Source organism: Phaseolus vulgaris, chromosome 5, assembly GCF_051622355.1.
Source record: "Phaseolus vulgaris cultivar YP4 chromosome 5, ASM5162235v1, whole genome shotgun sequence".
NCBI classification, from domain to species: Eukaryota; Viridiplantae; Streptophyta; class Magnoliopsida; order Fabales; family Fabaceae; genus Phaseolus; species Phaseolus vulgaris.
In genome coordinates, this window is record NC_143502.1 from 39,565,459 (window position 1) to 39,586,186 (window position 20,728).

At 34.0% G+C, this 20,728-nt stretch overlaps 1 protein-coding gene across 1 annotated transcript; it reads right to left on the reverse strand.

Annotated features, from left to right (window-relative positions):
* Window positions 1–701: 701 nt before the first annotated feature.
* Window positions 702–14,282, reverse strand: LOC137835754 (E3 SUMO-protein ligase SIZ1). The gene is given in 19 exon segments (XM_068644393.2): window positions 702–975; window positions 977–997; window positions 1,145–1,245; window positions 4,337–5,573; window positions 5,675–5,755; window positions 5,841–5,945; window positions 6,044–6,205; window positions 7,832–7,939; window positions 8,126–8,199; window positions 8,409–8,484; window positions 8,565–8,652; window positions 9,227–9,295; window positions 9,865–9,995; window positions 10,177–10,336; window positions 10,669–10,741; window positions 12,825–12,867; window positions 13,247–13,327; window positions 13,715–13,843; window positions 14,039–14,282. Coding segments are annotated over 18 exon segments (2,733 nt in total). The 5' UTR covers window positions 13,739–13,843; window positions 14,039–14,282; the 3' UTR covers window positions 702–876.
* Between the last annotated feature and the right edge of the window lie 6,446 nt (window positions 14,283–20,728).

Sequence of the window (20,728 nt, forward strand, 5' to 3'; positions counted from 1 at the left end):
TCAGTCGTAAACGAATAAAGAAAATGCATAATGATCTTACATCTACATACACCATGAAAATAAATTTAGTTCGCGTTGCCCAAATTTGGACATGCTTTTTAATATAATACCAAAAACATGTAAGAAATATCAATCTTGGAAAATGAATATAAAACTACATAACATTGTATAAATATAAATATTAAAACAAAAACGGAACATGTCCTTAAACCATCAGAGAACCACAGTAACAATAGAAGATGGAAAATGGATGGCGGAAGTAAGAACGGTTTTGATGTACTATTTTTTAATAGTAAATATTTCACAACTTTTTCCGTAAATAAGCTAGCATTTTAATTTTCAAGATGAGTAATATTGTAGCACAAATGGTGCAAGAAAATAATATAGAACAAGGTCTAATTTAGACAAATAAAGTACCTCCTCTAAACATCTACTGTTTGGAAAAATTAAGAAAACTAGAACATCAATTAAAGTAAGAGAATTTTGTAACACGTTCCTTGTTTTCTTCCCCTGTTCCCGAACAGGGCAAAAAAATTCCGCTATATTGAAGGTCATATATTTCAACTACTTTACTCCAGCCGTGCAGACAGGAAATATGTTTATCCTCTCCAGGATATACAATCCAGGAGGCAACTTTAATGCCTAAATATATTACAAATATTGGCAACCATATATTACAAAATTGGGTGACTACCTGGGTGTGAATAAGATTAAACTACTTTTGATTTACTATTAAATCTGCTGACATAACATTTACAGATTAATTACTCTCAGCAGAAACAAAATTGCAGATACAATAATCTTTACAGCACTATACCAATAGCATCAGTTCCTGGCTGAAAACTGGGGAATAATTGCATGCCCCTGACCCTTTCATTATGTCATATGGACAACTTGAATATCAAGCATAAAAAATAGAGAAACTTTGCAGCCTACACCCTCACCACCAATGGAATAATAATACCAGAGGTGCTCAGACCACGTCATCTTCCATTTCCTGAGGACCAAAAATGCTGCTCAACTTTCTTCAGTTTCTAAATACAAAATGTGGGGTTAAGAACGACGTCTAGAGTTAATAGAGATACAAGGTCTAATACCTCTACTCAGAATCTGAATCAATAGAAAGGTATGGGCGGGGCCTTACTGAACGTTTTTGGCGGGGAAAAGAGAAAGGGCTATCTGAATCTGATCTTTTCCGACTTGCCTTGTCAGATCTAACATCATTGATACCAAGGAGTAAAGGAGCTGCACAAGGAGGCGTGGTAAGTCAATAAAGGGAGGAGAAAACTATATAGCATTGCATATAAGAATCATTAAGTTAGAACTAGAATATGGTCAAATCAAATCAACCAAGCAAAATATCTACAGTTACAGTTAAAATAGTAGAATAAAACATGAGAAAGGAGACAAACCATAAAAATGCACAATCACGGCTAACATTTTGTGCCAAGAGGTTATCTTCTACATGTTTTCGAGGTTTGCTAAGCAACCATTAATTTTTTAGCCGGAAGAAAAAAAAATTATACACGAGAGGACATTATTAAGGAGAGGTCTCTATAAAATTTATTATATGTCTATAAAACTAGAAACACAAAAGCATCTGTCTGAAGTTTCAACAAACAAATTCAAGCTTTCCAATAGAATAAAGAGAGTCTTTCCTTCTCAAAAAAACCTAACAAATGCATGTTCAACTGTCCATTAACAGAAAGAGTTAAAAGCTGCATAACATAGGAACAGCATAAGAATTGCCTTGAAGAGACATGTTGCTTTAAGAATTCCTATATTCCTTATTATGATTCTTTTAAAAAGTAGATTTAGACCTAACTCAACCATATTGCTTGTAAGATGAAATTCGCACTCACTTATGTAATGCAATTGACTATATCTCTAATTGACGTAGGATCTTTAATAGACCCTCTCACGCGAGGATTAGAGATCTCTAACATTTGACTAGATATGTATGGGTAACTCGATAAAGAGTAAAACAATAGTTTCAACAAACTTTGCTAGGACAAACTTTGATACCAACTTGAACTATGCAAATAAATTATTTCATTGATAGCAATCACCCAAATTACATTATCATCCTCTATTTGTAACAATGTTAGTTATAGAAATAAAGAGTTGATCCTACATAATCAAGGACACCTAGATTATCTATATACTATTAAGAACATTTTTATTCATTCTCGTATCAATTATTAGAGGATATCAAATCTCCTAAACTAATTATATTGATTCGTTTTTCTTAATATTAATAAATCATTTGTGTTATCTCATCTCATAAACACATGTTTCAGCTCAGTATAAATATTCTAGTGCCTTTTACAAAACCATGTTGACCCAGTAAACCCATTGTTTCAATGCCACCTCCAGCGAGTGTTCTGATGAAATTTCCACAACCACCTTTCTTCTCAGCAAACACAAGGATGGGATCGTGTCATTCTGATCCATCCAACCACCCAAACACAGACACAAACAACACATCCACACGCCTTTCTATCCTTCTCTAGCTACAACTTCGACCGGGGCGTACAGCAATGCCTGGTGGCAAACCAACTTTTGATCAGGTTGCCTTCTTCAAGCCCTCCTACTCTTGTGGTGATAGCTCTATCAGAATTGGTCCAGTATAGTTCCCATCTCCTTAGGTTATTCATTACTTTTTTACCCAGCTTTCCAGGAAAAAATAAATGTCTTCCAATATTTGACCTCCAAAACAGATTCTCCCATCTTTTTTAACCATTTTGTTAGTATAAAGAACATGGACGGGTCTAACTATTCCATGGTAGTAAGTATCGTCTGATTCATGATATGAATCACACAAAACGATATGGTTCATGCCTCCCACGATACGAATTGATTGAATAATCATTTTTGCTCCCGTATCGTGCAAATCGTAAGACGAATCGCATAACTGTTTTATTCTGAATTGTGTAATAAATTGGGATTTAAAAACCCTAATTTCAAAATTTTACCACATGGTGGTCGCCGGAGGTGCGGTAACCGCAGGGACTGCCGAAGGCACGAAAGTAGGAGCACAGAGAGCATATATGCTCTCTAAATTCTAAAAGAAACAAGGATTATAAATGCTAAGTTTGTGGACACAAATGGTTCTGAGTGTCAAACTTGTATCTAACCAAGGAGAACCATATTCTGGTCTTGGGAGATACAGAAGGTTAGTTGGTAACCTAAATTACCTCGTTATTCATTCTGGCATCACCTTTGCAGTGAACGTAGTAAGTCCATTTATAAACTCTCCTATAGTCAAGAACATTAAGATGCAGCCGCAAGCAGCCTATAATATATTAAGAAGGCTCCTAGAAAAGGCCTCATTCATAAAGATAAGGGAAATACTAAAATTGTAAGGTATTTTGTGTTGACTGGGCAGGATCATGCATTAACAGAATACAAGACAATGTCATTAGTTACTGGTAAACTCACATGGATAAAACAATTCCTTTAAGACCTTAAATTTGAAGAAGTTTTTGTAAATGTACCTTGTATGTGACAACCAGAAAACATTACATATTGACTCTAATCCTATCTTTCATGAGAGGATCAAACATGTTAAGGTGAATTGTCATTTCATAAGAGAAATACTGGAGTCTGGAGACATCACCAGTAGATCTGTAAACTTTAGTGAACAATTGACTGACATATTCATAAAGTCTCGAAGAGAACCAAAGATCAATTATATTTGTAGTAAGTTGGGTTGGGTGGGCACATACAATTTATATACTCCAGTTTGAGGGAGTGATATAATTATTGAAATAAGGAGTTGATCTATATGATCAAGAATATGTAGATCATATATGTATTATTAAGAACCTTTTTGCTTATTTCTATATCATATCTTTATTATTAAAAGATATTAAATCTTCTTTATTTATTGTATTGATTCCTTTTTTTCAATATAAATAAAGCAGTTGCGTTGTCTCAGAAACACATTTTAGCTCAATATTTCTCTCTTTCCTATAGTTTAACACAATCAAGTAATTCATAACAATGAAACAAAAATATGTTGAAATGAATATGAAGATTCCAAAGATAAATTCTCTAAACCCATATATTGAGGATATTGTTTTCCTAATAATCTGCTATGTTCTACAGGCTTATATTTGCTTGCATAGAATAAGTAAATGGTTGTTTGCCCACTTGAAAATATGGATGATATTAACCTCCACATGTGTTTGTGTGTAACTAAAACTTCTCAGATCCAAACATATGTAAGTTGCACAAAATTATATCCCCAGCTAAAATCAGTACTCAACAATTAATTTCCTATAAACAATAAGAAAAAAGTAGTGACAAAAGCTTTAGGCCAAGAGTAACAAACCGGTATCTGTCAAGGAATTTGTGGCACCTTCTCCGGATGCAATTTGAGGTCTGGAATTCAATCCATTTGCAGTGGAAGCGTCACCATTACTGCCACTGGCACCACCTCCAAGACTAAGAGAGATCCAATCCTCCGTGAAGACACCATTCGATATGTCTGCATGATCACTCAATTCATGCTGCCGAGATGATTCTGCTGGTTTGGTAGGGAGAAAAATCTGGAGGGAAGGATCTTCTCTGGGAAATGCCAGTGGATTGTCAACCAACCCACCATTTAAATCATCATCCGGTCGAACTACCGAGGAATTTGGTGTAAGAGTGCTAGATCCTAAAGCAGTATCTGGGGCCAACATATAACCATTCAGTGATGATGAGCAATTGATATTACCATTCTGCAATCCAACCAATGTATCTGACACATCCTCCACTTCAGAACTAAATAATTGGAATCCTGGAACTGCTGGAGTTCCTGATTGCAATGGCCAGAGGGAGGACATGCCAAAATCATCTTCACTGGGATGATTATTAAAAACTCCCAAACCTGCATTTCCACCAGAATTGTGATCTTCCGTATATGGATCAATAATTCCAGGCTCTAGCACTGAATAAACATCAACTGCGGCACTAGTTTGATTATTTTTGTACCCAGTTATAGGAGTCGGAGACATCAATACATCATTGTCTTCTTCTGAATCACTAAGAATAATAACTTCTGCATCACCAATTGGAGCAGAAGCGTTATGAACAGAATATCCATATGCTGAATCAATATTATTGTTAAACGCAGAACACATCTCAATACCATTAGTAGTAGAATAATCAATATGTTCACCACCACCCTGATTTACGCTTGGATCATCTTCATCCCGACCACTTCCAGTGTCACTGCTGCTCATTGGAATAATAACATGTTCATGATTTTCAAGATCCTCATTCAATCTATTATTACCAGAAGAGGTGTTTGTATTCTCAGGTTTGCTGACTTCCCAAACACCATTACTATTCTTCCTGATGCCAAGTTTTAAACCTATAGGACCATCTGAAATACCTTCCTGTTTGAGCTTTAAATTTTCCATTTTCTTGATTTCATCAGTAGAGACAAAGAGGGATCCATCAGGACGGTGCCAATGAGCAAGAGTTCCCAACTCCCGACGTTCACTTTCATTCTTAACCTTGACACGCCAGAAACCATCAGGCTTCACCTCGACCTCTGTAATCTCTTCTCCACAATCTTTCATCTGTGCCAGCAAACCAAGACATGTAATAACTACTGAATCAACAAACTCAATTATAAGCTATATCAAGAGAGAAATAAAGATAAAAGGGGATAAAACACTACCAGAGTAGTGATGCGATTGAAGTAAGGGTCAATAATGATATTCTCCAAAGAATAATTTTTAAGACATATAGGACACTGCCACTGCAGAAAGAATTAATACGTCATCAAACATTACTTTCTAAGAACAGGTGTTCGACAAAGCAAGTTCAACTTTTGAGAATCATACCTTCCTTGATCGTTCATTCATTTCAACAAAAACTTCAAGATCAAAACAGCCCATGTGAACACAAGGTTTGAATCTTCCTGCAATCTTCATTCTTGAACCACTCATCTATAAATTGAACAAGTGCATAAAATTTACAAGACTTTCAGGAAGTAAGTCATAAAACTCCATGATAACTAAAATAATCCAACAGAAGAAAGCCTTACTGGGCAACGAAGATTGATGCTAAAAGTATCTGAAACCACTTCCAAATCACTATCACTATCAGCATTATCATTTGCATTTCCACCCCCAACACAACAACAAACACGCGCAAGAGCATCTTCAAAACGCTCACCATTGGGCTCCTCAGGAATCATGCTTAGAACCTAGATTACAGAGAACAAGTAATTAATTTAATCATGCATGTGAATAGTACTAAATGAAGATGTAGACTTCAAAAAGTAAACATACATGTCACATCCTTCGTGAATTAAATTTTATCTTTCAGAGGAATAAGGTTTCATATTTTGCTTTTGGTGCTTAGCACTTCTGTGTGGTTGTTTCAATAGAGTAGCCAACTCCATAATAGAAACTCATAACAGAAATGGAGAAAGGAAACGAGTGATTTCACGGTTGACTGAAAAACGGCAGAACAAAGAGAAAATAGCCAAGGGTTTCCCCTTACAACTATGCTTTAACACTGCTCTCTTTAACCTAATGCTAACAAATATCAATCCATCCCCTTTGACTCCTAATTAAGCCAAACTGCTTTTTCTAACTAATTCTCGATGCTCTACATTCAATAACTGTTTTGGTTTGGGATTCAGTAATCCAGAGATTTGGTACCTTGATGGTTGCTGCATTTAAGGACCTGTTAGATTTAGGAAAATGTGTTTTGTTCTCATTGATAACTACAAAAAATGTCATTTAATTTTCACCATTTCTTGAACAAAGGACACATACTGAAATGCTGACTTTTTTACAAAATGGAAACAAAACTTCCTTCAACAAAACAGCTTCTAATGTCCTTCAACTTATCCCTTGTATTTCTACCTGTTCTGGAGGATATGTTATCCTTAACTCCTAGTGATTTCCTTTCCTTGTCTAATACAACTTATTTTTCCATAAGAGAAATTTTTGTAATTAAAAGTAATGTCACTCCCACTAGAATCCATGCACACAACTTCTTCACATTTAGTGATTGAGGGGCAAACACAATTTAGATCACACTTAAACATATATGAACGATAGTTAAAATATTGACAGCATGAAACATTTCTGTTTTGTTTGGAAACACCGAAACTTCATCAATAAACAAATTTTGGTATGACCAACATGCAGCTTGATTAAAACAAAACAAAACCCCGCCAAATAAAATAAACAGAGATCAATACATTAAAATCTTCAAAAGCCAATCCAAAACAAGTGTTTGCAATATTTCTTCACCATATTTACTTAAGCAGAAAACTGGGAATCACATATAAAAACCAAATCAACAACATTGATATATACTTCAAGAGTTCAGTAGACCCAGCCATGCCTTTGTTGTATATGTGAAAGGATGTCTATACATCACAAAAAAAACAAAGCAATAATAAGCCGATAACTCCAAAGCGTGAACTAAGAAAGCATATGAACTCTGATAAATACAATTCTCATCTCAGAAACAGTAACAAGACATGTTTTTTCACAATTAACATGAGTGCTACCAAGATAAGAAATAGCTGCAATATCACTACATAAACTACCCTGCCCCTAAATACTTTCCTCAATCAATAATGTCCTACTTAAAATTGACAAAAACTGAGAATCAAGCATTCCAAGTTTTGCTATATTTCGTTCCTTTTTTTTAAAGAAATCAACCCAAAGGAAACAGCCTCAAACTTTTGACTGGCATCAATATAAGGAGATTCAACATCAAACTTCGCAATTCAATAAGCTTGGATTGAAGGAACAAAAAGTAAGCCAGATTACTATACTTAAAAATTAAGCAAGTTTAGAAAGCAATCTACCTCTGGCATGGTGAGCCTTTTAATAATACGAACCCCTAAACAGAACACGCGAGCATCGACCACTGTTAAGGAAATCCTATTAATTCCATCCTTGGAATATGGTGTGATCTGGCAGAGGAGAAATAAAATAAGAAATTGAATAAAAACTAATGCGAATGAAATTTAATTAATAAAGCCAAAAAAGATTGGTCTAAAACCAGCACACAAATATAAGTATCTACATTAAAAAAAGGCACAGAAAATAAGATAACAAATTTCTTAATTGTTATAACCAATAGAAGACAACAAACTCACAACTGAGCCAGAGTCACGTCCATTAGCCCCAAGCATCTGTGAACCAGGTCTGTTAATTGCACGAACAGGAAGACCTACAGGCATAAAGTTAAAATTCAATGACAAATTCAATTCAACCATAATTCATAAATTCCTTGAAGAAATTTGGATATTTTACTTACAAAATACGTACTTCTAATCACATAATAATTTGACGTCCAGACTAAAGTAAGAACCAAGACATGAAACAAAAGTTTCAAAAGGAAACTAAAAAAAGTGAGTAGATAAAGACTTGCAAACATACCATTGACCTTTAAATCCGTATATTGTGGCCATTGCATCCTGAATGAAACCTTGTCATTTAAAAGCATACACCAAACCTAAACATGAAAGAATTGTCATACATTAATACCTAGATAGCAAGTTATGCATCAAACTACTAGCACTAAATCAGACCAACCTGAACATCATATTCTGGTTTTGATACCAACTCCTTGTTTGCTTTCGTGAGTTGAAACGTTCTTTCCACACTCTGTACTGGGCTGGTACTGAACAATTCAAATAGAAATATGGTTAAACCATTCAAGCATAGAGTTATATTAAAAAGAAGGTTTAAACAATAAATCTGTGACAGATTTCAGAATGAGTTAAGAAAACCATGAGACAAGGAAATACAACACTCAGAGGAGGGTTAATGTCCTGAGAGAATTTGTACCTCAAAAAAACAACTCAACGCCCAAGCAATTTTACTTCACACAATGTATATATAGGAAACAGAACTAATACCGGTATCCCTTTGAATAGAACAAAACAACCAATGTAGAACATTTATAGAAAGAAACCAAAAAAGCAATGCATAAGGCACATGAACTTGCATTAGAAGAAAACAATTAAATATAAGACACAACTCCACCCTCACCTCCTAAATCAAATGCAGAGTAGTTAAACCTGAATGAAGGATATCAGACTAATACAAGCAAGTTGTAATTGTAACTTAGGCAACAGAATCTCTTATTGGCATGTAAGTTATAACAACTAAAAAAGACATTCACTTTGCTCAAACACAAACAAATCCAGTAGAACAATGTCACAAACTATGTTACAAACCAGTTACACCCTTACCCATCAGTTGGAATATTGGTTGTGGTCAACTTCACCGGAAACAAAAGGTGTGTCACTGAAACACAAAACCTGTGATATAAAAAAGAAAATAATATACAAATTTGAGTGATGGGCTAAAGAAAATGGCAAATAATAAATGCACCAGAAGCTTCTTTCAATTATGAGAGTATCACACAAAGACAAACAATTTGTTAAAAGACAACAAACATAGGATTCATCTGAGAATCATAATCATATTCTGGAAATGAAATTGTTCTACAAAAATTGAAGCCTAATAATGGAAATTGGAATCTCTATCATAACTAACAGACCCAACAATGTTAGCCTAGAATAATGAATTACAAAAAGTGAAAGTCTCTACAATTATCAATATGCTAGTGAAAGAACCATCAACAGTGAAGTTACTACAATGAAGAAACATGTTATCATCTTATAAGTTCAGTCAATTGCATCACTACAGCATATCACAGACAACAAATTGAACAAAAAAAGAAATAACACAAGCCCTTGATAATACAAAAAAAACAAGTGGCACGTAAGTAAAGATTACAAATATTTAGCACAGAATGCGGGAAAAGAAAACTTCAGAACTATTTATTCCACCCAATCTACTGAAATACGAAGGAAACACAACATACGGGTCTGCCCGATCAACTCGACATATTTCACAGTAGAATTTATCAGGAACATGTGGGGTTCCATCCATAGGTTTATCTGGAATAACAACACAGTTGATGTGCTGTGACACATGACATCGTGTATCTTCACACTGCAATTAGAAGAGAAGAAAAAATGTCTCCATTAACAAACATAAATTGATCAGAGATGTTAATAAAAAAAAGTATATCAAAGAGGGGGATGGAAATGACCAATAAAATTATAGGGGCAAGTAAAAAGGCATTTAATATTAAAATCATCAGGATAGATAAAATATATATTGAATATTACACCTTGACCAATGGCTCCGTATCCAATACATTTCCACAGAGACAGCGAATCTTTGTATCTGATTGAAAGGTATCATCAATTTCACTTTTAATTTTCACATTACTACTATCAGAGCCCTGTCCTTTTGATGACAAGTCTATGGCCCCGGATACCTGCAATTTTCTGGGCAAAATGAAAACACAAGTCACGAAAGAAAAATAATAAACCAAGGAGATTATAGCATATGCCAGTGTAATCAACTAAACATAAACCTAGAAACACATCATCAAACCATGCATAAACTACAAACTGATCTAAGCTCGTCTCTATCTGGATAAGTTAGAAACGTTTTTGAGAGTTTCTACACCAAAAGATAGTTTTCCAGTAGAGAACCTCTCAAAAGCCCTTATAAATTCATATCAAACAGCCTCTGAAAAAGATTTGGCCTGTACATCTATATGAAGCATACTAAGCTAGATAACAAAAATATCAACAATGTTGCCTCTAACACTGACCTATATGTGTCCTCCACTAATTTGGCAACCCGTTGTTTTCCACATGCATTCTTCTTGATCCACAATTTAGAAACTGGGAAAAAAGTAACAAGCTGTGAACTTAGTTTACAGGGGAAAAGATAGAGCCATGTCAGAAAGGCAACTTCACAAAATAAAATTATATGCATAAAAAAAATTCCAAAATACATTCAATAAACTATGCCTTTATAAAAGTTGCATTGTCACCACTCTAAACTAGTATCTAGAAATTGAGTTTGACAAGGAAGTTCAAGCCTTGAATCAGATAAAAAAATTAATTGAACTGGTACAAACTTATTCAACTTGGCTGGTCGCAGCACACCAAGAGAATCGGTCAGCTTTTCAAACATATAGACCCATCACACTCAGTAAGGCGGCATGCCATCACCCAACCCTTGCCAGTAACTAGTTTGTTGCCTTGTTCACATCACAGTGTTGCAGGGAAGATACAATGTAAAGAAGATAGAGAAATAAGAAACTGATAAGTTTGTCTTCCCTTCTATCTTAATGATACCACCACAATGAAACTCAGCCATCCTCAACTTTAAAATCTCTAAAAACCGGAATCAAAAACAGATTTTCAACCACCTTAAGTAACCTACCTCATTCAATGACTAGATAACCACTTGGTATGAACCTAATCAATGTGGCACCCTAATCAGCAATTGAGTAAAATCCCAACACAATGCTGGTTGAGATAGCAGAGGATCGACTTCTAAATAGAGCTTGCCAATACCCCTCTTTTCTTCTTGAATCCTCTTACCCTCTTTTCTTCTTGAATCCTGTTACTAACGTAAAAAATTATAGCCAGTTTGCAGAACTCAAGTTCTGCCCCTTTCTCTTCTTCCATCTCTCTGAATATCTTCATCCCCCAATTTATCTAATTAATTACATCTAATTAACTAACTAGTCTAACTGTCCCTAACTAATTTTTCTTCCCTCCTACCCTAGTAGAGTCTAAAGACCTGCTGCTATGGAGGAATTAAAAGAACAGAACCATGCAGGAACAGAACAAAGCAAGGCAGCAAAGGTCACAGTCAGATAGAAAAGTTGACATGTTTTCCGGAAAATTGTTGCAGAACTCAGGATAATTGGAAACTATGAAGAGCAGAGGCTGCATAAGTTGGGGATGGCCACCTGTCACAGCTGGCCAGGAAATGTTGCCAAATATAGGTGGTTGTCCCTCATAAAGAACAGTGAGTGCTACTTCATAACATAGGGAACACAACTGACTGACAAAGTAGAGTTCCAGTTTTGATTCCAGGGAGGGAGGGGAACCCAAATTGAATCCCCCAAAACAGCCATAAAATGACGTTATTTCAAGGCTAAAATGGTTTCTTGTGACTCACACCAACAGTTCCTGCTCCAGCCAAGATTTTCCACAATTTAGTCCATTAAACTTTCGTAGCATGCTCCAGCCACTCCACTGATAGAGTCTCTATTTAGCATTGTTGACAACTATGGTTGACCAATGTGACCTATTGAGCTAGAACTTCAGCTGAGTTGATGATGAGACTGAATTTTAAAGATGTGCTCTAAAAATACAATGACAAACCATAAAAAAAAATTCTCTGCACAAACACAAATCCAAGAGAAATGAAAAAACCCAAACTCATCACATTAAGGGACTATTTGGATAAGCTTCTCCATAAACAATTCTAGAGAGAGAGAGAGAAAAAAGGTTATAAGCTTTCCCGGAAGCTAAAATTAGTTTATACATAAGTTAAAAGGTAAATTTTGCAGAAACTAATATGAAAGAAATTTTAGGAATTAACTTACATATCAGTTCATTTTAACTTCTAAAAAAGTTTATTTCATTTTTCCTTCCTGTTTTCTTCTCCTATAAGTGTTTATGGTGATGTTTATCCAAACAAACCCTAGGAAGGAAAGTTTACAATACATATAACTTGAATGAAAGAAAATTAAAACGCTAAAACATATACAACAATTAACAACTGCAATAAGATATTGTCATTGATATACAAGTACATTTGAGACATTTGCATGTTAAGGAGTTAAGTTAATAACTCTATGCTGGTCTTCGAATAAATAAACTTTGACACAACCCAAGCAAAAACATTACAAAAAGGTTGAGTCACAGTTTGTGTACAGCATAGAGAGAGTATAAACAACCATACCTTGGTCCTCTGAAAGAATAGACAATATCCTATCAACGAGATCCTATAGAAAATGAAGCATTCATATTATTAAAACTCCAAAAGATAGTATGAAGTTAAGCATTAAAAAATAATATTATTGCACAAGTTAAAATTTAAAAACCAAAACAAAAAACATGAAAGTCTATGCCACTTTGACAATATCCATCTTTTCTAAGAGTTTCAAACACATATTCGTCATTACTAAGAGACATATAAGTCTAAACTCTGCAGCCTAAATAAAAATATTTAAAAAGGGGCTAAAAAAAATATCACAAATAATAACAAGTAATCAGCCAATGAACATCATTCAATGATGCTAATTACTCTAGCACTAAAGATTCAAATAAAAATCCTAAAATTGAAGATACATGCATAATCAGTGGTTTAATTTCTGGCCTCACCTGCTTCTTTCCCTGTTTTGAGAGTCCCAATTGAGTGAGCACATCTTTGAGCTCTTTTATACGAAAATATTGCAATTTTTCCTACAAGAAAAGTCACTCGATCAGTAAAGTAGAACATCATAGTTCATGGTTAATATTACACAGCATAAACTCAAGACGAAAAATGACTAAAACCTTTCCCTGCATGACATAGTTAACAATGATCATGATAAAGAAATCAAAATAAACAAAAACTGCAAGTACATATAATGAATAAGGTACACACTACATTTGCTAGAGATATTTCTAATTCTAACATCTATCAATGTAAACAAACTTATTTTAAAAGAAGGCTCCTTGTTCTTCTTATAAGTCCTTCCAAAACTAAAATTGTCAATTACCAGAAAAATCAACACTGCATTCTACATTAATAAATTACAGCTGAAAAAACAAAATAATGATTTTCAAAAAATTTAAATATAATCATACCTTGCAACTAGCTACCAAATCCATTTTGCACAGAATCTTCGGCAAGAAATGAAGAGCAATCAACAGGCAAACCCCGGGAAGCTAGCACATGCTGCTCCAGCAGTGATCAATCTCCTCAAATTAAGTAAACTAAGCAAAACAAAAAGCAACCAGTAGAATTTAAATGATAAATGGAAAAGATTAAGAGTGAAACACATATTGAGGGCGATAATGGAAAATTGAGCACAGATTAAAATGCGTATCATAGAAACAAATCGAAATCTTAACACAGAACAAGAGAAAAAAGGAATAAAAACAGTAGCGATTAGGGTTTTGGGAGCTTACTTGAGTTGGTGAGTTTCTTTTAGAACCACAACAAATTCTACACTTTGAAACTTCGGACTTATCCGACGATATGCAATCCGATTTTCTTGACCCGAACAAGTCCGAGCTAGGTTTCAGTAAGCGCGTCTAAGTTCAATGGACGATCCTTTTCTGTATTTCTGCTGGATCCTCTTCCTTGCCACAATTTATATAGGGTTTCACCAAGGTGTCATTAGACTCACTTTTATACCTACATTTAAAAATTAAAAGAAAAATTGACACAGTGATCATTTTAATATATGTATGTTTATTTATTTGATACTTGTATTTCCATGCCTTTGTTACCTCCAATGTGATTGATTATGAAATTTTATAATGATGAAAAAAATGTTGATTCAAATATATCTTATAATTCAATTAAAATATTATTTTAATATCTTTTGATATTAGAAAGTATAGTTTAAGTGTAACTCAATTTTATAAAACAAACTCTATTGTTATTAGGAAGTGTCATTTTGTTATTAGGAAGTGTAGTTATTAGACAGTGTAGTTTAAGTTTAGCTCGATCTTATAAAATGAATTCATTATATAAAGTTTACAAATACTTATATATTATGAAATGTTTTTATCTTTAGTTTATCTGACATCTTCAACAATCATTTTACGTCGAGACCTGTTGTGTGCGTGAAACTAAAGTATCGTGCGTGGGACTATATAATGGGTGATTAGATAGTGGAAGATTTGATAAACCCAATAAATCTTGTTATAAAGACGTTAGTTTAGATGGCTCTTATATCATGTAATTAAATTTTAAATCTAACTCAACTTTACAAAAATTATTAATATGAGATTTATATTCCCTTATGTTATATGTTTTTTAACATAGTTATGATTTGGTTACAAAATTATAAGTTATAGTATGCAATAATAATATATTTAACATAGTTATGAAATCTAAGGCATGTTTGGAATCCTTAAGTTTAGTATGCAATAATAATATATTAAACTGATTTTTTTGTGCATAATCAAAACAGAACAATTTTGAAAGCAAACCTAATTGTCATTCTTATTGATATGAAGTTAGATATGCCAAGTCATGCATTCTTTAAAAAAATACAAAAAAATGTTTGGAAAAAAATTATAATTTTTCCAATTTTAAACCCTTTACAACTATATAATTAAAGCATAATTGAAACTTATGTATAACTATTCCAAAATGTAAGCCATCTAATCATTTAAATTACATTCACATTTTACCATTTATACATATCACTTAAGAGAAATATTTCAATTATAATTTGATTACAAGATAATTTTGTGAGTTATAAATAAAACTCGTACAACTATTAAATAAAATAAATGTTAATAATATTATAAAAATATATAAAATATTTGACAACCTAGTACATATTAAAATTGGAGAAAATAACTATTTTTTTTTCCTGAAATGTGAACTTACCCATAAAAACAAAATAATTTTAAAATTAGATTGTGTCACGTAAAAAATGTAAACTGTGTCTCTCACTCAATATTTTCACATCAAAATCAAAGAAAGAGAAGATACAGAAGGTTAAAAAAAAATTGTTAGTATCTTAGTACATATATAAGTAAAAATATAAATATTTATTTCAAAACAATACACGTATTATTTAAGTATTCAATCTTATGTTTATAATTTGTACACTTAATAATTAGATTAACCAATTCAATTTGGTTCAGATAAATATTTTAATTTTATATCTCAATAAATAGCTAAACTTTTTTTTTATATAAAGTTTTCGTGTTAGGCATCATTATGCAACTTGACATCTCAACTAAGCTGACACCTCAAATAACAATAATCATCTGCTATCACATGAAAAAAAAAATATTATTAAAAAAAAAATACAAAAATATGGGGGGACTAGACCAAAACTCATATGTTAACACAAACGATACATAGGTAGATTATGCCTATTCATAAAGAATTCTAAGAACAGACTAGCTGAGAGTCTATTATACCAATGAAAAGATTCTCTATGAATAAATCCTAAATTAGCCAACTTATCAGCACACGCATTCCCTTCACGAAAAATATGAGTTACCCTAAACCTGATTGTCCCACAAAAATTAAGACAAGTATTCCATCAATTCTGAAGCATCCACGGAACATTAGTTCTAGCAATAAACGCAGCACAAACCAAGGCAGAATCACATTCAAGCCAGACATTAGTAAGTCCCATTTTTTGAGCTTCCTCCATAGCACGTATAACTCCATAAAACTCAGCAACCAAAGCAATTTGAACTTCAAGAAACGCTGAAAAAGCACCAATAAATTCTCCCATACTCCCACGAAAAATACCTCCACAAGTAGCAAGACCAGGATACCCCCTAGCAGTCCCATCAGTATTAATTTTGACCCAGCCTGGTGAAGGAAATTCTCATCTAATAGGAAGAGGACGAAGAACTTTACCACTACGAGTCTTAATACCGAAAAAATTAATCACGTTGAAGTCCAACATATCATTCTTAATTGAAGCTTTTGACGAATTTCCCACTAGACAAGTTAAATTTTTAATTATCGAAATAGCCTTAGAAACCCCAATCTTATCCTGAAATCTAGCATAATTCCTCATACGCCATATCATCCATATAGAAAAGGTTATCACTGCAAGCTTAATCAATTTAACCAAAGGACTACCATCACTCTTAATAAAAGAAAGTAGATCATCCTTATTAGAGAAATGAGAAGTAAGAAAAATTTGTCGTACCCAACTCCAAATATGCAATGCGTTAGAACATTCAAAAAATAGATGTTGAATAAATTCCTCTTGCTTTTCACAAAGCGAACACATAAAACATATATGCAAACCCTTATTCTGAATATGTTGATATGTAGGAAGTCGCCCATGAAAATTTTTCCAGAGTACTAGAGTTTTGGAAGGCGGAATAGATGAAGACCAAATGAATTTACCCCAACCACCTGGAACTCCTGGTTCCAAGAAATAAGTCCTAGCCGATTTAAGAGTGAAACGACCAGACTCATTTAGAATCCAATTAGGAATATCCTGTTCCTCTATAATCATGATATGATTAAAAAAAAGAGGCATCTGCTGTAAAGAGAAGGGAATATTCCAATCACAACCTGTCCAAAATTGAGAGACTGTATCCGAAATGCTAACACCATCAGATAACCCTGCAATATTTGTTAAAGAAGTAGTAGAGCACCATTTATCATTCCAGATATTAATAAAAGAACCTGTACCAACAGTCCAATAAGTATAGTCAAGTATAGTAGAATAAAATTGCTTAATTCCAGGCCAGAGAGAGGAAGATCTATAAACCGTTTGAAATTCATATTTTGATTTAAGAACCCTAGCTTTCAAGAGTAAAGACCAAGGTTTGTCGCTATAAGCAAAGTTCCAAGCAAGCTTAAGAAGATATGCATTATTTTCATGATGAAGATTAATGATATTCAAGCCTCCATCCTCGAGAGGTGAACAAATTTTCCCCCAATTAACGGTAGCAATACCTTTTTTCAAAATATCACCAGTCCAAATAAAATTCCGACACCACTGCTCAACTTGCTTAATAAGTGAAACAGGCCACTTATACATATTAAAGCTATAAGCTAGAGATCCAATAATCACTGTATTGACCAGCTGAATTCGACCCATCATGCTAAGAGATTTACCTTTCCAAGATGCTAGCTTCAATTTAACTTTATCAGCAAAAGGTTGAAGAAACCGACACTTTGGAGCACCAACAAAGATAGGTACTCCTAAATAATGGAAAGGCAAACAACCATGACTACAGGAAAGAATATTTTGAATTTTGGTGACAAATCTTGGAGAATTATCCATGGTGAAGAAACTACTTTTAGAGTTATTAATATATTGACCAGAAAAATCACCATATGTTTTAAGAAAAACACTCACATTTCTAAGAGACTTAATATCCCCCCTACAAAAAATAAATATGTCATCAGCATACAAAATATGAGAGGGAGTGAGATAACCGTGCGGACTGGCCATATTTAAAATCTTCTTATCATTCACAAGCTTAGAGAGACCTCTACTAAGAACTTCCTCTGCAAGACAGAAAAGTAAAGGAGACAATGGATAACCTTGCCTCTTACCCCTCGACTGCAAGGCAAAAAACCCACCAAACTACCACTTATTCTTATAGAAAGCATAGTTGAACGGAGAATTGTACTAATCCAACCGACAAATGAGGGGTGAAAACCAAAGCGTTTTAAAACTAATAATAAGAACGTCCAACTTAGAGTGTCAAAAGCTTTATGAATATCAACTTTGTAAGCCACATTACCTCCTCTAACCTTTTTAGAAAGCATGTTAATAGCTTCAGAAGCAATACCAATACAATCCTGAATCTGTCTACCCTGCACAAATCCATATTGATTAGGAGAAATGATTCTAGCAGCCACAAGTGCAAGCCTATCCGCCAGTATCTTGGAAATAATCTTAAACTTGAAATTAGCAACAACAATTGGCCTGTAATCTTTAATGGAATCAGCGCCCTGAACCTTTGGAATAAGAGATACCACATTACTGTTCATTCCAGGGAGAACCCAGTTTTGTTTAAAAAACTGTTGAACAGCATTGCAAACATCTGTCCCAATAATTTCCCAGCAAGAATGATAGAAAACACCACCAAAACCATCAGGACCAGGAGCACTATTACCGTTAAGATTAAAAACAACATTTTTAATTTCAGAAAAATCTGGACACTTAATCAACATCATATTCTCCTCAGAGGAAACCATCGCAGGAATATAAGTACCAATAAAATCTTCCATATTATCAGTATCCAGAACATTAGAAATAGACTCAGCATAAAGATTTTTATAAAAGTCCAAAATATGATCCTCAATGATTTTAGGATCCTCTGTAACCTCATTATCAATCCGTAGACAATGAATCCCACTAGAATTATATCTTCTTTTGACCACCGCATGGAAAAAAGCAGTATTTCGATCTCCATCCTTGAACCATAACATCCTAGCCCTTTCTTTCCAAAACAAATATTGACAGTGAAGAGCATGATCAAGCTCCTCCTTAGCAATCTTTTCTTGACAGAGAAGTCCATCACTATCAGACAAACTAGCAGTCTCTAAGCTTTTTCGAATACCAAGAAGGATGCCCTGCTTAAGAAGAACTCCATTATGAACATTTCCAAAAGAATTTTTATTCCAGTCTCGGAGCTCAAGTTTCAACCTTTTTAACTTATGTTGCAAGATAAACATAGGACAACCAACAACCTGATTAGCCCAAGAATCATGAATAAGCTTTAGACACGAAGTGTCCTGAAGCCACATCGAAAAGAAACGAAAATTGCTAACCTTTCGCAAAGAATTACTAGCAAGACTAGCAAGAATAGGGGAATGATCAGAATAATTTCTAACAAGAACTTGATAAGAACAAGATTCCCATTCATCCAGACACACTCCACTACATAAGGCCCTATCCAGTCTTCTGTGAATTTTATGCAACCCTCTCCTTCCGTTACACCAAGTATAACAAGATCCAGTAAAAGGCATACAAGAAAGATCATTAGTATTAATCTAGTCCAGGAATTCATTACAAGAAACCTGATTAGGAGCCACCCCCCTTTACAGTCATCCGCCGAGAGCACAGCATTAAAATCTCCCAGAATACACCAAGGCCCTGTGAAGAAACTAAGATCCCTCCGTAAAAATCGTCTAGACAAGTATGTGTTAGCATCATAAACACCTGCAAAGCTAAAACTTTTATCCTGCAGACGACAAGTTACAGAGATAAATTGATCATTAACCAAGAAATTTTGGACAAGATTAGGAACCGACAAACACCAAAGCTTAGCAACTTTATTAACAATAGGAGACGTAGCCACCAAATGCATATTAACAGATTTGAAAAGGACGTCGAAAGCATTAGTGTACGGCATCATGGGTTCAGCAAGAAAAACCAGGAGAGGTTTATGTAGATTAAGTAAACTAAGCAACATGTCCACAGTTTTGTGGTTCCCCAATCCTCTGACATTCCAAAAAAAATGAAGAGACCTTCATTGCGACGTTGTAGAGAGAACTGCCTTAGCAGTTTTCCTGGATTTACCAGTCTCCTTAGGTGGTCTCCCTGGTTTTCTTTTAGTGCGTGTTAATATATTTAATTTTCTATTTTAAATTATTGGGCTTTGTTTGTTTGACCCAACTTTCCTTTTTCTGTTTCAGCTAGGTCTTATATATACATCATGTATTTTACTCTCTAATATACAAGTGAATAAAAGTTTCTTTTATATTTATTTTTCTCTACAAGTAGGGTTCATTGATAGCTGTCGTTTTGCTGTCAAATTAATATGATTCTAGCGTAGACTTGTCTAACACTAGAGAGATGATAGTATAATTGTGGACATATGTCCCCAAGTCGTCTCCCAACGAATCCAATAGTAAAATCAGTTGATCAGGGTTTAGAATCTATCTGTAAGCAATAAAAGTTAGCAAAAACAATAAAGATGAAAAGGGGGTTTGAGATAGTTGTGCAAAAAATATAAAAGAAATTAAAATAGCAAATAAAAAGCGGTTGATCCCAAGTTCTTCCACCATTGAATTCTTCACAGGTTCTCTAAAGATTAATCTTTTCTCAATCCTCCAACAGAGCTAAACCAGATTGAACATGCGCCGATCTGATTCAACTGAAACTCACTAGTAAAACATGCGTCTACTAGTTTAATCAA